Genomic DNA, 15,501 nt, shown 5'->3' on the forward strand with positions numbered 1-15,501 from the left:
TTTTGCTTTTAGTTTATTTTCACAAAATATGAAATGTTTACAAGTTGACATTTTCTGGAAACCCTTGTGTCCTGTGAATGGAATTAAATACAGTTCTAAAAGGTTATTTTGGAAAATGTTATAAATGATAGTTTACTAAATAATTTTACAAATAGAAGTGTTCTCTGATTTAATCTTTTATAAACATCTGTTGACTCAAAATTATATTATATCCCTAAAGATATATAGCTATAATACCCTCTTAATGTTCACATTAAATTCAGTCTATTTCTTTTATTGACCACTTTAAAGTACTTAATCATCGTTTTGCACATAACATTAACAGAAATAACAATTCTCCTTAGTACTTACATTTTTAAAATTTATCTTAATTGTTGGAAGTATTAAAGATGTTCCCTTTTCTCCCTCACTGACCCCTTCCATTCCATCCTCAACCCACTCCCACTATTGTCTGTGCCCTTGGGTTATGAATATATGCATATAAGTTTTTGGTTAATCTCTTTACTCCCACCCACCTCCCTTAATTTTGCAATCATAAAGATGCACTTACACTTCAGAATGTTAACATGTTTAGCACATAGAACTGTACTATAAGTTATATGTAGAATTCTTATCTACATTTGAAAGGGCATTATTATACATTAACAAAAAATCTAAAATAAATTATATAATGTGTATGTTATAGATACTTTATACTGATAAAATATGATGATCATCAGAATGATCATAAGATCACTGTTCAGAAATGCACATCCATTTGGCTCTTCAGTTTTCCAAAGACCAAGACTGAAAATGAACCCAAATATAAGATTTGAGTTAAATACTTTAGCCAATGTTCAACTTCATTACATCTCTTTTCTCTCTAACAAACATGAATTCAAGATGTGTATTTAAAAAAATGGGTCAAGGGCTTCAGAAACTCAAAGATTATATAAATTTGACATTTTCTCTATTTATATCATCAGTAGGGGCCCAGTGCATGAATTTGTGCACCTTGAAAAGAACTGTGGGCTGCAAGGCTGTGGTGGGCACAGGGGTGGGACTTAGCCCATCCTCCAGGCCCCCGCCCAGCCCCTTCCACAGCAGTCCTCAGTTCCCTCTCTGCTGGCAGCCCTGCTCACACCTGCTAATGGCACAGAGTGATTGGGGCAGGTACCAACAGCAGGTAAAAGCGGCGGCTGCTGCCCAATAACCCCTCAGGAGCAGGGGTAAGGGGAGAAGCCTTGAGAGACTATCGGAGCCGGCAGGCGCTGCTCAACCTGCTGACAGAACCAAGTGACCAGGGCCAGTGCTGGGCACAGGCAGTGGGTGCAAGCAGTGACTCCAGCGCTAGCAGCAGGTGCGAGCACCAGGCAGGACTGAAGTGAGCAGGAGCAAAGAATTTTCAGTAATCACCAGAGACTTGCCCTTGAGACAGCAACTGGTGCCCCTGCTCCACCATCCTACCACAGCCAACTCCCTCCATGTTCCATGCATGCCCTCTGGTGGTCAGTGTACATAATAGCAACCGGTTTTTCGGTTGTTCAGTTGTTCCATCATTCGGTCTATTTTCATATTAGAGTTTTATATATATAGACTAGAGGAATGGTGCATGAAATTGTGCACGGGTGGGGTCTGGCCGCCCGGCCCTGATGGGGACCCATTGAGCTGGGCCGGTCGGGGGGGGAGGGGCTGCAGGCAGTTGGCCAGCTGGCTCGTGCCCCAATCAGGGTGTTGGGGGTTGGTTGGGGCCTAGGCTGGCTGGGGATAGGGTACGATCAGGGCCTGGATCAGGCTGGTTGGCTGCCAGAGTGCACATCATAGCCATTGGTCATTCTGGTCGTTTCACCATTCTGGTCGCTGGGCTTTTATATATATACTAGAGGCCTGTTGCACAAAAATTTGTGCACTCGGCGGGGAGAGGGGGTCCCTCAGCCTGGCCTGTGCCCTCTCGCAGTCTGGGACCCCTCGGGAGATAACGACCTGCTGGCTTAGGCCTGCTCCCAGGTGGCAGAGGGCAGACCCAATCCCTAGGTGCAGCCCCTGGTCAGGCTCAGAGCATGGCCGATTGGGGAGTTGGGGCACTGCCCCCTGTCATGCACAGAGCAGGGCGGATTGGGAGGTTGCGATGCCACCCTCAGTCATGCTCAGGGTAGGGCCGATTGGGGGGTTGGGGCACCACCCCCTGTCACACTCAAGTCAGGGTCGATTGGGAGGTTGCGGCGCCACCCCCTGTCATGCACAGTCCAGGGCCAATCAGGGGGATGAGGAGATCCCCCCTGTCACTCACAGAGTAGGGCCGATAGGGGAGTTGGGGCTCCGCCCCCTGTCACACACAGAGCAGGGCGGATCAGGGGGTTGGGGCGCCGCACCCTGTCACACTCAAGGCAGGGCCGATGGGGAGTTTATGGCTCTACCCCGTCACACACAGAGCAGGGCCCGTGGGGGGGGGGGGGTTGGGTCACCACACCGTCACACACAGAGCAGGGCCGATCGGGGGTTGGGGAGCTCCTCCCTATCAGGCACAGAACAGGGCTGATCAGGGGGTTGGGGCGCCTTCCCCTGTCACAAACAGAGCAGGGAGGATAGGGAGGTTGTGGCCCCACCCCCAGTCACACACAGAGCAGCAGGGCGACCAAGGGGTTTGGGTGCTGATCCCTGTCACACTGATCCCGGTGCTGGGAGGCTTCTTGGCTCTGCTGATCCCGGTGCTGGGAGGCATATTACCCTTTTACTATAGAGGATAGAGGCCTGGTGCATGGGTGGGGGCCGGCTGGTTTGCCCTGAAGGGTGTCCTGGATCAGGGTGGGGGTCCCTCTTGGGTGCCTGGCCAGCCTGGATGAGGGGATGATGGCTGTTTGCAGCTGGTCACACCTGCTTCAGGGTGGGGGTCCCCATTGGGGTGCCTGGCCAGTCTGGGTGAGGGGCTGAGGGCTGTTTTCAGGCTGGCGGGTGACTGAAGCTCCCAACCGCTCCTTTTTTTCTTTTTTTTTAATTCTGGGCCAGCTTTAGCTCTGAGGCTCGGCTGCTGAAAGCAGGTATCTGGTTTGTTTGGGTTCTATAATCGAAACACTGTTTCAACTCCAGCTCTGAGATCCCGGCTGGCTGAAAGCATGTTTCTGGGGTTTTGTTTAGCTTCTATATTTGTAACAATGTTTCAAACTGCAAGCTCAGAGGCTGGCAGCGGCAGGCGGGAACGTTAGAGTCCTCCATCACTGAAGCAAGCAAGCTTCATGTTCGCTTCAAGCTGCCTGGCTGCCGGCCACCATCTTGGCTGGCAGTTAATTTGCATATCGCCCTGATTAGCCAATGCGAAGGTTAGCGGAGGTATGGCTAATTGCCATGTTTCTCTTTTATTAGATAGGATATAGATTATATGTGTCCTGATTATTTCCTGTAATTATCTCTTGAATTTTCAAGCAATATACAAGCCATACACCAGTAAAACATAATGGCAAGGTGATTATAAAAATTCAATTCAGCCTGTTATTGGTACCAAGAATCTCAAGAGTAGGGATGAAGTGAAAACAAAGGCACCATGTCTGCCTAGAGGGGACACTTTATTTATATCATTACATCTCTTTACAATGTTAGCATCATGTGAGTGGGCAATATACCATCTCAAACCTAGCTTTTAGGAATAATGTTTTGTTCATTGGTGTCTTCTTTTAAAATATAACCACATATGGGTTTTAAAAAAAACCTTTTAGAAAGTCTTACGTATCTCGGTGCACTCCACATTTTAATTCACAAATGCTGCCGATTACAGGCAGTGTCCATTGCTGTAATAACCTATTTCCCTTAATTAGCAGTGAGGACAGAGGAGTGAGCAGTAGACAAAAATCTCCACCATCTTAGAGCTATTTGTCCTCAGTAGTTCTCCAAAGGTCTTATCTTCTTCTTGTAGTTTCTAAGTATATTTAAAAAAATTTATTTTGTTTTATTTTATTTTTCCCATCACCATTTATCCCCTTATGCCCTCTTCCACCTCAACCCAAATTATATAGCACCCAAAATTATGTAGCTCCAGCCAGCTTCCCCTTGAAAGCCTTCTCTGGAGTAGGGTTTTAAAGCATTAGATAAACTTTTCAGAGGCACAGTTCTTTCTCCCAATACAGCATATATATATATGAACCAAGTTTTATATATGTCACATAGTAAAAATGGGACCTGGTCCCTAAACACAAAGGGATGTTCTAATGTGTTTTACAAAAGAAGGAAATGCTGATTATTTTGGATATCTAACGGGTTAGTCATGCTCACTAAAAGCAGAGCTTGTCCCTTTGTTGGCCACCTGTCCTGTATGAGTGCCACCTTATCTGCAACGACATTTACTACATGCAGGTTATATGCTAGGGATTACTCTTGATACCATTCAGATTAAAAAGATGACCGAGAATCAGATGCTGCCCTTCAGAGTGTAAGAGTGGGCCTTGTACTGAGTGGGCACTCAATGAATGTTTCAAATGAACAAATGAACAAATTAATTAACTGTAGGAGTCTGCAAGTTTCTAAGTTATGTTTATTTGGAAGTCTGAATGTCATAGGCAAATTAACAAAATAACATGTGATTCTGAGAAAAATTAAGACATGTTATTCCTAGATGCTATTGACCAGGTCATTGCATCTCCCTTGGGAAAAATACAATGATTTCAAATCATTTGCTTTCACAATAATATTTTTGTACATTTAAAGATCCCCAAGTAGCAAACTGTAGTAAAAATTTGTTTTGTTGGTCTTTCACATACAAAAAGAATGTGTGTGTGAACACTCATATGTGTGTATGTGAGTGGGGTAGCTTGGACAAAAGGAGTTGGAAAATGAACAAATTAAAGATAGGCAAAGGCTTACCCAGTACCTTAGAGCGATTACAGTCCACCTCCAGATTTGACTTATTTTTATTTATTCCTTGGCAGGTGAGATGAAATTGTGATTAATAATAATGTCATCTATCTTATCAAACTAGGAACAACCAACAAGGAATCCTTACAAACACCTCTGATGCCAACACTTCCTTCATTAATCACGACAGTTAAAGGTGAAGGTGAGTAATAATATTTTTATTTTCTCTATATAATTTGTATACCATCATATCATAAACCATACTGCATACCCTTTTAAAGTACACAGTTCAATGGTTTTTTAGTATATTTATGAGTAATTTAGTATATTTATTACCTGATTACAGAATATTTTCATCACCCCAAGAAAAAACCCTGTATCTGTTACTAATCACTCTCTATTCCCACTTTCCTCTAGCCCAGCCGTGGGCAAACTACTGCCCACAGGCCGGATCCGGCCCATTTGAAATGAATAAAACTATGGAAAAAAAAGACCGTACCTTTTTATGTAATGATGTTTACTTTGAATTTATATTATTTCACACAAACATTCCATCCATGCTTTTGTTCCGCCCCTCCGATCCAGTTTAAGAACCCATTGTGGCCCTCAAGTCAAAAAGTTTGCCCACCCCTGCCCTAGCCCCTGGCAACCACTAACCAACATTGTGTCTCTGGAGATTTGCCTATTCTAGAAATTCCTTATAAGTATAATCATATGACCTATGACCTTTTGTGTCTGAATTCTTTCACTTAGGATAATGCTCTGAGGTTTATCTATGCTGTAGTATGTTTCTATAGCTAATTCTTTTCCATGACTGAATAATATTTCATTAGATGGATCACTATATTTGTTGACCTATTTATTAGTTGATGGAAATTTGAACTGTTTCTACATTTTGGCTATTATAAATAATGCTGCTAAGAACATACATGTACACATTTTTGTGTGAGTACATGTTTTCATTTCTCTTGGGTTATATACCTTGAAGGACTATGTCACATGGTAATTCTATGTTTAACTCTTTGAAGAACTGATTTCCAAAACACCTGCACTATATTACATTCCCACCAGAAATATATGAGGATATGAATTTTCCATTTTCTAACCAATACTCTATATTTTCATCATAGTCATTCCAGAGGGTGTTAAGTGATATCTCATTGTCGTTTTGATTTATGTTTTCCTAATGACTAATGACATTGAGCATCTTTTCATGTACCTGTTAGCCATTGTGTATCTTCTTAGGAGAAATGTCTATTTTAAGTCCTTGCCCATTTTTTAATTGAGCTATGTGACTTTTTACTGTTTAGTTGTAAGAATGTTTTATATATTTTGAACTAGATCATTAGTGAGTAGATAATTTGCAAATACTTTCTCCCATTCTGCGGGTTGTCTTTGCGTTTTCTTGAGCTGTCCTTTGAAGGACTAAAATCTCTAATTTTGATGAAATTAAATGTAGCTATATTTTCTTTTGTCGTGTAGAGGAAGCAAAACTTTACCTATCATAGGTTTTTAGCTGGGACCTTTAACAGCAAGACATACAAACAAAAGAAAAATAGTTTATTAACACATGCAGTGCACATGATGTGAGAAACCTAAAACAGAGAGTATCTCAAAACAGTGACTTAGAATTCAGCTTATATACCATCTTCAACAACAACAACAACAACAACAAAACAATACATTTGTTAAAAAAAGAAGTGACAGGACAAAGGAAGAAGTAAGCCTCCCAAGGGTAGCAAACTGAGGGAAGATTAATTGATAAATATATGAAAGGAAACTAATGGGCGAAGTTTTGTTTGCAAATTCCTCTTGCCTGATAAAAGTCTGAATCTAGTAAAAAGGAATTTATATCCTGCCTTTAGGCAAAGAAGGGGAAGCTTTTTTTTGCATTTGCTGTTTCTTAATTGCCTTCAGCTTTAAATTTTTATGTCAAAGAGACATATTTTGGGGTGACATTCTAGTTTTTTTAGTCACTGTGCAGTAGGACCAAATGTAAGAAACCATTGCTCAACTCAAGTCACAAGATTTATACCAATGTATTCTTCTAAGGATATTATGGTTTTAGCTCTTACATTTAAGGCTGATTTTGTATATGGTATAGGGTAGACATCTGGCTTCCTTCTTTTGCATGTGATTATTCAGTTGTCCTAACATCATCTATTGAAAAGACAATTCTTTCTTGATTGGAATCGTCTTGGAACTCTTGGTGAAAATCAATTGGCTATAAATGCATGTGTGTTTTTCTGGACTCTCAAATCTACTCCACTTATCTATATCTCTACCCTTATCCAGAATCATCACTGTAGATTACTATAGCTTTGCATTAACTTTTGAAATCAGGAAATGTGAGTGCTCCAACATTTTTCTTCTTTTTCAAGATTGCTTTGATTATTTTGAGTCGCTTGAATTTTCATATAAATTTTAGGATAAATTTGTCAATTTCTGCAAGAAGTCAGCTGAGATTGTGATAAGGATTGTATTGACTCTGTTTGGAAAAGGTCAGTTTGGGAAGTATTACCATTTTAACAGTGTTAATTCTTCCAATCCATGAATGTGAGCTGACTTTCCATTTATTTAGGTCTTTTTGTTTCTTTGGATAATGTGTATAGTTTTCAGTGTAGAAGATTGCTCTTGTTCAATTTATTCCTAATGTTTTATTCATTGTGATGCTATTAGAAATGGAATCATTTTTAAAATTTTATTGTTCAATGCTACTATATAGAAATAAAATTTATTTTCAAATATTAATATTGTATCCTGCCCCCTTATTGAGCTAATTTATTGGTTCTAATGTGTGTGTGTGTTCCTTAGGATTTGCTATATCCAAGATTCACCTGCAAATAGAGATATTTTACTTCTTAACCCAGTGATTCCATTTATTTTCTACTCTGAATGCCTTTTATTTTGTTTTCTTGCTCATGTGCCCTGGCTAGAACCTTCAATTCAAAATTGAAGTGGTGAGAGGGGATATTAAGAAAATCCTCTTTTATTACTAGTACTAGTGGCCTGGTGCATTAAATTCGTGTGTGTGTGTGTGTGCGGGGGGGGGGGGGGGGGGGTCCCTCAGCCCAACCTGCACCCTCTCTAATCTAGGTTCCCTCAGGGGATGTCTGACTGTTGGTTTAGGCCTGATCCCACTGGTAGTCAGACATCCATCTCACAATCCGGGACCTCTGGCTCCTAACGGTTCACCTACCTGCCTGCCTGATCACCCCTAACTGCCTCTGCCTGCCAGCCTGCTTGCTCCCAACTGCCCCCCCCCCACTGGCCTGCTTGCCCCCACCTGCCCCCTGACTGCCAGCCTGCTCATCCCCAACTGCCCCCCACTGCTGACCTGTTCTCCCCAACTGCCCTCCCCTGCTGGCCTCATGACCCCCAACTGTCCTCCCCTGCCAGCCTCACAGCCCCCAACTGCCCTTCACGGCCAGCCTCATGACCCCCAATTTCCCTCCCCAGCTGGCCTCATGGCCCCTAACTGTCCTCCCAGGCCAGCCTTCTCACCCCCAACTGTCCCCCCTGCTGGCCTGCTTGACCCCAACTGCCCCTCACCAGCCTGATCACCCCCAACTTCCCTCCCCTCCTGACCTGATCACCCCTAACCCCCTCTGCCTCGGCCCCGCCACTATGGCTTTGTTTGGAAGGACATCCGGAAGGTCTCTCAGTCTAATTAGCATATTATCCTTTTATTAGTAGAGATGTTGAGTGTTTTTATCATGCAAGGGTGTTGCACTTTATCATGTGCATTTTCTTACTATATTGAGATTATTATATGGTTTTTATCTCTCATTTTATTAATATGTCATATGACATTGATTTCTGTATGCTCAACAACCTTACATTTCGGGTTAAATCCCACTTGGTTATTACATATTATGCTTTTTGTATGTTGCTGGATATGATTTGTATTACTTTGCAAAGAATTTTTGTGTCTACACTTATAAGATATAGGTCAATAGTTTTCTTGTGATGTTTTTGGGGTGAGGTTAGTTCTAACCTCAGTAAATGAATTAGGAAGTGTTCTCTTCTCTGCCAATTTTTGGAAGAGTTTATAAAGAATTATTCTTTAAACATACGTCAGAATTTACCATAAAGCTGTCTGGCCCAGGCTTTTCTTTGTGGAAAATTTTGAATTAGTATCTCAGCCTCTTTATAGAGGTTGTTATAAGTCTATTCAGATTTTTTCTTGACTCAGATTGCTAGTTGGTGATTTACTAAGAAGTTGTCCCTTTCCTCTAGGTCATCTAATTTATTGGCACACAATGGTTCATAGCATTGCCTTGTAACCCTTCTTGTTTCTATTAAGATGGTAGTAATATCCTCTATTTCATTCATTATTTTAGTAATATGAGTCCTCTTTTTTGTCAGGCTAACCAGGTTTATCAATTTTGTTGATCTTTAAAAAAAAAAAACCACAACTTTTTATTTTATTGATTTCTCTATTTCTTTTCTCTCTAATCTTTAGTATGTGTTTTTTCTTTTGCTCCCATTAGTTTGCTTGTCTATTTCTAAATTCTTAATTTCACAGGTTAGGTTAGGTTATTGATTTAAGATCATATTTCTTTTTAAATATAGGTGTTTTTACCAATATATTTCCTTCTCAGATTTTTGCTACATCCCATTAATTTTCATATATTATGTGTTCATGTTCATTCATCTCAAAGTATATTCTAAAATTCCTTGTAATTTAATCCTTGACACATTGGTTATTTAGGATTATATTGTTTCATATCTACATTTTTATTAATTCCTCCCCCACTATGTTTTAAAAATTATTTTTCTTCTGTGTATTTACTACCTATCAGAGGTTTTCCCCTTCAAGCATCTAATTTTAAAATTAAATTTTAAAAATAAATAGTATAGAGATTATTCTAAAGAATAGTATGGATCTTTGTATCATCAAGTTGAACATAGTAAGCATTGACTCACAAGGGCATTGCACTTTTTTAAGGTACTGTTTTTAAATAGAGCATTTGCTTCTCATCTTGAGAAATGTATTATCATTTTTAGATTGTTTTAACAATTTTATTTAAAATATTATTATTTAAAGATAACTGAGTTTCAGAAAGGCCAAATGACTTAATTTTTTAAAAAACACAAATTTTATAATAATAATTTTGAATTTCAAAATTGGTCTTTTAACTTCAAATTTTTCTATTTAACAAATTATCAACTCTTTCTTAATGAATTTATAGTATTTTAACTTCAATTTATCACTTGGCTATTAAGTAGTGACACCTTCAGGTATCAATAAGGCTCACAGAGCATTTTTTTCCTCCCTCCACAATGTGGCCACCAAATTCTGTAATTGTTTTATGTGTGGATATGTGTGTGGTTTTTTTCTGTTTTTGGTACATGTTCTTGTTTTTTCCCTACTTTCAAGCTATCCCACTGGTGAGATTGCCAGCCTGCTGTGAATGGTTATTTCTTTTAATTACTCCTTTAACTGAGGGCAACTGAACACATATAGGACCAAGAACAACAACTTGAATTGTGTTTACAAAAGACTACATAAGTCCAGGTGAAAAGTTATGCCCTTGAGGATAGTGTAAGAACATTATGTGCAGATAAACTTCACAGCAACAATAGATCTTGTTGTTTCTGTCTACTCTGATATTCTTCATCTTGCTTTCAGTGTGGATAGGCAAGGTTACCATTTTGGAGTCTCACTATTGAATAAGGTTACTGTTGTCTAACTTTCATTTTTTAACCAGCAGAAACATATTTACAGAAAGTCTTATTGGTACATAAAAATGCCAATATATCAAACAGTAGAAGTTGAGTTGCTCAATTTGAAACAATGTTGTGTGTGGTGTATGTATATGGGCAGTGTGGACCTCTACCCACTCCTCTCTCTTACCACTAAAGATAGGGGGTCCTTGAGGCTTCCCCACTGAACCCTTAGGTCTACAGCAGTACAGTTAAAAATTACTGAAATAAGATAGTATGTTTATTTAAATTCTATTTATAGTTTTTATAATGTATACTATATAAGCAGGAAACAAGCAAAGCAACCCTTTTCACCCTTACCTGACCTGAGCATATACCGTTGTGTAATTGCTGTAAACCACAGTTTTCAAAAGGGCAGCTCAAATGTTCCAGAAGCTTTTAAAGCCCCATAAGCATCATTGCTAATTAGCCACTGTCATGGAAAACCTTGCAGGTAAATAGGACCACTAGATAAGAGAAAATAAAGGTGAAGCCCATAGCAATATTTTCTCTAATTCCAAGAAACACTGTTAAAATAGATTTTAAGGAAGTGGTAAGTCAACATCTACTTGATAGTGAGGTCTCTAAGGAAGAGCAGAGGGATTGAAAAAGAATCCCAAATTACTACATTCCTCTGAAGTCACCGAAGTACACCAACCCATCTGATTTCTGGGATACATTAGCAAAGAGCATCTCTAAGTACAGTATAACTTTATTCCTGGCCTGGGATCAGTCCCAAATTCCTATATAAACTTACCTTGGTAAAGTGGGTTAGGTGATGGATAGATCTGGAGACACCTAAACCCCTTTCGTCAGTGCCTAAATGGCAGGGAGCTCTTCGGTGGTCTGCTCTGACTCACTGTCCTTGGGCTTATACACAGTGTCTAATTGGTCTTGCAAGAGGGAGGACAGTGGTGAATATACAATTCCAAAGGGCTATTCACACCCACCTTAACCCACCATCTAAATAATATGAAAAAGAAATATAAAATTCACTTTGAAATAAAACTCTCTCTCCTTCTTGCCTTCTGCTGAAAGCTGTAGTTTCACTTTACCTATATTTGTCTACCATCACCATTTTGTTTTCTTCAAAATCTTTGAAACTTTCTTTTAGATTGGTTTCTTAGGACTGGAGGACTGAAGGAGATGCAGTCTTAAGTTCCTGAATTGTTCAGGTGTTTGGCCTACACTCCAGTAATTAATTTTTTTTTTTACTTTTTTTATCTTGGGCTTGGAATTTAAACTTATTTACAGTCTGGGGTATTGCTTTTCACTTCAAGGGAGGAGATCAAGAGAATCTGAGGAAACCTTAAAAAGCTGCTTTTCCATATGTTTAGCACTGTTTTTATATCACCCTAGGACCAGTGGTTCTCAACCTTCTGGCCCTTTAAATACAGTTCTTCATGTTGTGACCCAACCATAAAATTATTTTCGTTGCTACTTTATAATGTAATGTTGCTACTGTTATGAATCATAGTGTAAATATCTGATATGCAGGATGGTCTTAGGCGACCCCTGTGAAAGGGTCGTTCGACCGCCAAAGGGGTCACGACGGACATGTTGAGAACCACTGCCCTAGGACCATTGGCATAAACATTAATGCTCCTCACAATATTTCAACGAGACGTCTTTAATATTACTCCAGATGTCATTTAAACCAATCAGGATATTAATTTAGTTGACTTAACCCAAACTATGCATGTTGTCATGGGGTCAAAATTTCTATGGAATATTAGTACATCAAGTGATCCCTGAGAGTTAAGGTTCTTGGAAAATTACTTTGGAAAATACTATCCCCTAGAGTTTTACAATGCACAATAACATTTTTTAAAAAAATCTTAGTAATAATAACATAAAGACATTCACTTGATTTTAAAAATCTATGCAGCTTCAAATAATTTGATTTAAAAAAATCTTTGTTGTTGTTATTAATCCTCACCTGAGGATATTTTTCTATTGATTTTTAGAGAGAGTGGAAGGAGAGAGAGAGAGAGAGAGGGAGAGAGAGAGAGAGAGAGAGAGAGAGAGAGAGAGAGAGAGAAAGAGAGAGAAATATCAGCTGGTTGCCTCCAGCATGTGCCCAACCCAACCAGGGCCAGATTGAGCCTGCAACCCAGGTATATGCCCTTGACTAGAATTGAACCCAAGATTCTTCAGTCCTTGGGCCAAAACTCTATTCACCGAGCCAAACTGGTCAGGGCTAAAAAACATCTTTTTAAAAAATATATAACCAAATAACATACCATACTAGTATTATCACACCTTAAATTTCTAATATAATTAATGTTCACACTTATTGCTTGCTCCCCAAAATTTAATTTCCCCAAATATACAAGACGAATTCCATATTAATATTTTCAAGACAATTATAAAACAGCCTCTATTTCTCTGCTCAGTCAAGCCACTTAAGGGTATGGTTGAATTCAAGGTCTTTTCTCTGCATTTACACTCTAGTATTGGTGTGTATCTCTCGAAGTATCTCTTGTGTTAAATTTTCCTTATTACAATTCAAATATGGATTAAAAATTACTTATATTTTGTCTTTCGTGCATTTCACCTAAAACAAAGCTCTAAGAATTAAAAAATCATGAATTTAAAAAACACAGACCCTAAAATTAAGGCCAATATTTTCTCAATATTGCAATATAAATTAATATTTCTCTACTAAAATAAGGTTCGTCAAACCTAATACATATATTACTAGCTAGACATAGTGCTGTTTGGACCTGTAGACCAAAGCGGATATATAGGGGTATTTGAGGGGAAACGGCCAGACAGAAAACTGGAAAAGAGCAAACCATGTAAGTTTAGAGAACAGCTTTAAGTTTGGTTTTCTTTTTAATCTGAGGAGGCAGTCACTTTTGGGCAGGAGTCCAGAATCTACTATATGTGAACCCAAAATGCAATTAGGACGATTTTTTTCAACAAAATATTAATATAAGACAATTGTTCTCATATATTAATAAATTTCACTCACCCAGTTTTTTTTTTCTCTCCTGAGACTAGGATTTGAAACATTTCCATATACTAGTAAAATTTGAGAATTTACAACTTTGACGCATCAGTCATGCATCTTTTATTCTAGTCATTTTAAATCCACCATGGATATTTAAAAATATTTTATTGCCTTCAAATCATTTAACATTCCTTCCATTGCCTAATTGGAGTAATTGACAACCTGCACTGAATGTAAACTCTAGTTCTACTCTCATTTGAGAAATATATTCCACATTAATAATAGTAGCTCTCTAAGCAAAATCAATGGTGTTGCATTGCAGCTATTCCATTATTCTACTCTTTTGTTTGTGTTTTTCTAACCTGGCCACTCCCCACATCTTTCTTATCTGTATATTCTCTTTCTGTCACCAAGATTATTGAGTCTGCTTTATACTATGAAATTCTTTAGGCCCTCAGGATAGCTTTTCATGTTTTCTAATGTTTACCTCAACAGAAGAATTCTTCTCCAAAGATTGTTGAAGAGAATCTCCTGTTCTGATATTTTGCGAACATTTTGGGTTTTTTTGGAATTATAGTGAGAAGCAAAATTTTACCCCCACATGTACCTCCAACCTCAAGTATTGAGTTTCTGCACCTTGGGTGACCTTCCTACTTCCATGCTGTCACAAACATCAGGTTCTGCCCTCTTGCTACAATAAGACCTTTCTTTACTCCCTCAATTATCTCAGATGCCTCTGACATTTATGCCCATTTCCACTTATTCTGCCTCCCTGTTCGGGCGCCAGATGCCGGGGTCCAACCCCAGCAGGTCCAGGGGTCCCCAAAGGTGTGGACGGAGTCGGCGAAGAAGGAAGGACACGGAGACAGTGTTCAGTTGATCAGCAGCCTAGCCAGGATCTCCAGCCAAGTTCTGGTCTCAATCTCCAGAGAGGTTCTGCTTAGGATCTCCAGCCAGGTTCTGGATCTCCAGGTTCTCCAGCCAGGTTCTGTAGCCATGTTCCCTTGCTAGGTTCTCCAGCCAGGTTCTGTGTCCATGTTCCCTCGCTAGGTTCTCCAGCCAGGTTCTGTCCAGGTTTTCCAGCCATGTTCAGTCACCAGGTTCTAGTCAGGTTCTCTTGCCAATTTCTGTAGTCAGGTTCAGTCCAGGATCTTTCGCCATGTTCTCTCGCTAGGTTCTGTCTCTAGGTTCTGAGGCCAGTTTCTGTCCAGGATCTTTTGCTATGTTCTCTCCAGTGAAGTTCTTCTGTCTCTAGAGAACGTTCTGTGTAGGTTCTGTGCCTAGGTTCTGTCTCTTTCTCTGTCTCTTGCTGTCTTGCTACATCTGTATTTATACCAGTTGATTCAATCCTACCAATCTCTATTACAAAGGTTAGGGCGTTTCTTATCTCCATTCCAGGGAGTAAAGATTATGTAGCTTAAGCATGATTGTTCATAGTTAAAGTGATTAATTACCCGCCTGGCACTTAGTTAAGAGGTTTTATTCCCTCCCTAACTTCAGGGGAAAATCCCTACCTGGGGAAACAACCTTTCTCAGAGACCTTGGTTAAAACACATAGTGCCAAGAAGGTGAGCAAACATATTAAGAACAGTATGCCATATATGCCAGGTCCCTTGAAACAGCAAGCATGGACCGGCTCCCAGCATTATTCTGTCTCACATGCACTGCGAATGCTGCAGCTTATGTTTGAATTTATTTCAATTTGTTTGCATGCCAATTCCTGAATGATTTTTGTCTGAAGACCTACTTACCCACTGTCTATGCGATCATCTTGAAAACTATTAATTTCTCTAGCATAAATCTCTCAGCTGCATTAAGAATTGGCATTACATGATAGACACCTCTTGCTATAGAATGGGAAACTGACGGACACTTCTGGAAGGTACCAGCAATTCTAAGTTTCAGCCCACTTTGTTATAGAAATCTATTATATTGCTTTCTCCCCATCTCTGGCCAACATCCTATCTAGCTAACATTAAGTATGCACTAACCAGCATGCCAGCCTTTTCTTTACT

General features: G+C 39.6%; 1 protein-coding gene across 1 annotated transcript in view; it reads left to right on the forward strand.

The window, feature by feature from the left end:
• EMCN (endomucin) overlaps positions 1–15,501 on the forward strand; it is a 105,040-nt gene that overhangs the window by 42,694 nt on the left and 46,845 nt on the right. The window contains exon 3 of the mRNA XM_081085630.1: positions 4,946–5,023. Coding sequence (XP_080941756.1) covers positions 4,946–5,023 — 78 coding nt within the window. The remainder of the gene's footprint in view (positions 1–4,945; positions 5,024–15,501) is intronic.

The sequence above is a fragment of the Myotis nattereri genome (assembly GCF_964212035.1).
Source record: "Myotis nattereri genome assembly, chromosome: 1".
In the NCBI taxonomy this organism is placed as follows: Eukaryota; Metazoa; Chordata; class Mammalia; order Chiroptera; family Vespertilionidae; genus Myotis; species Myotis nattereri.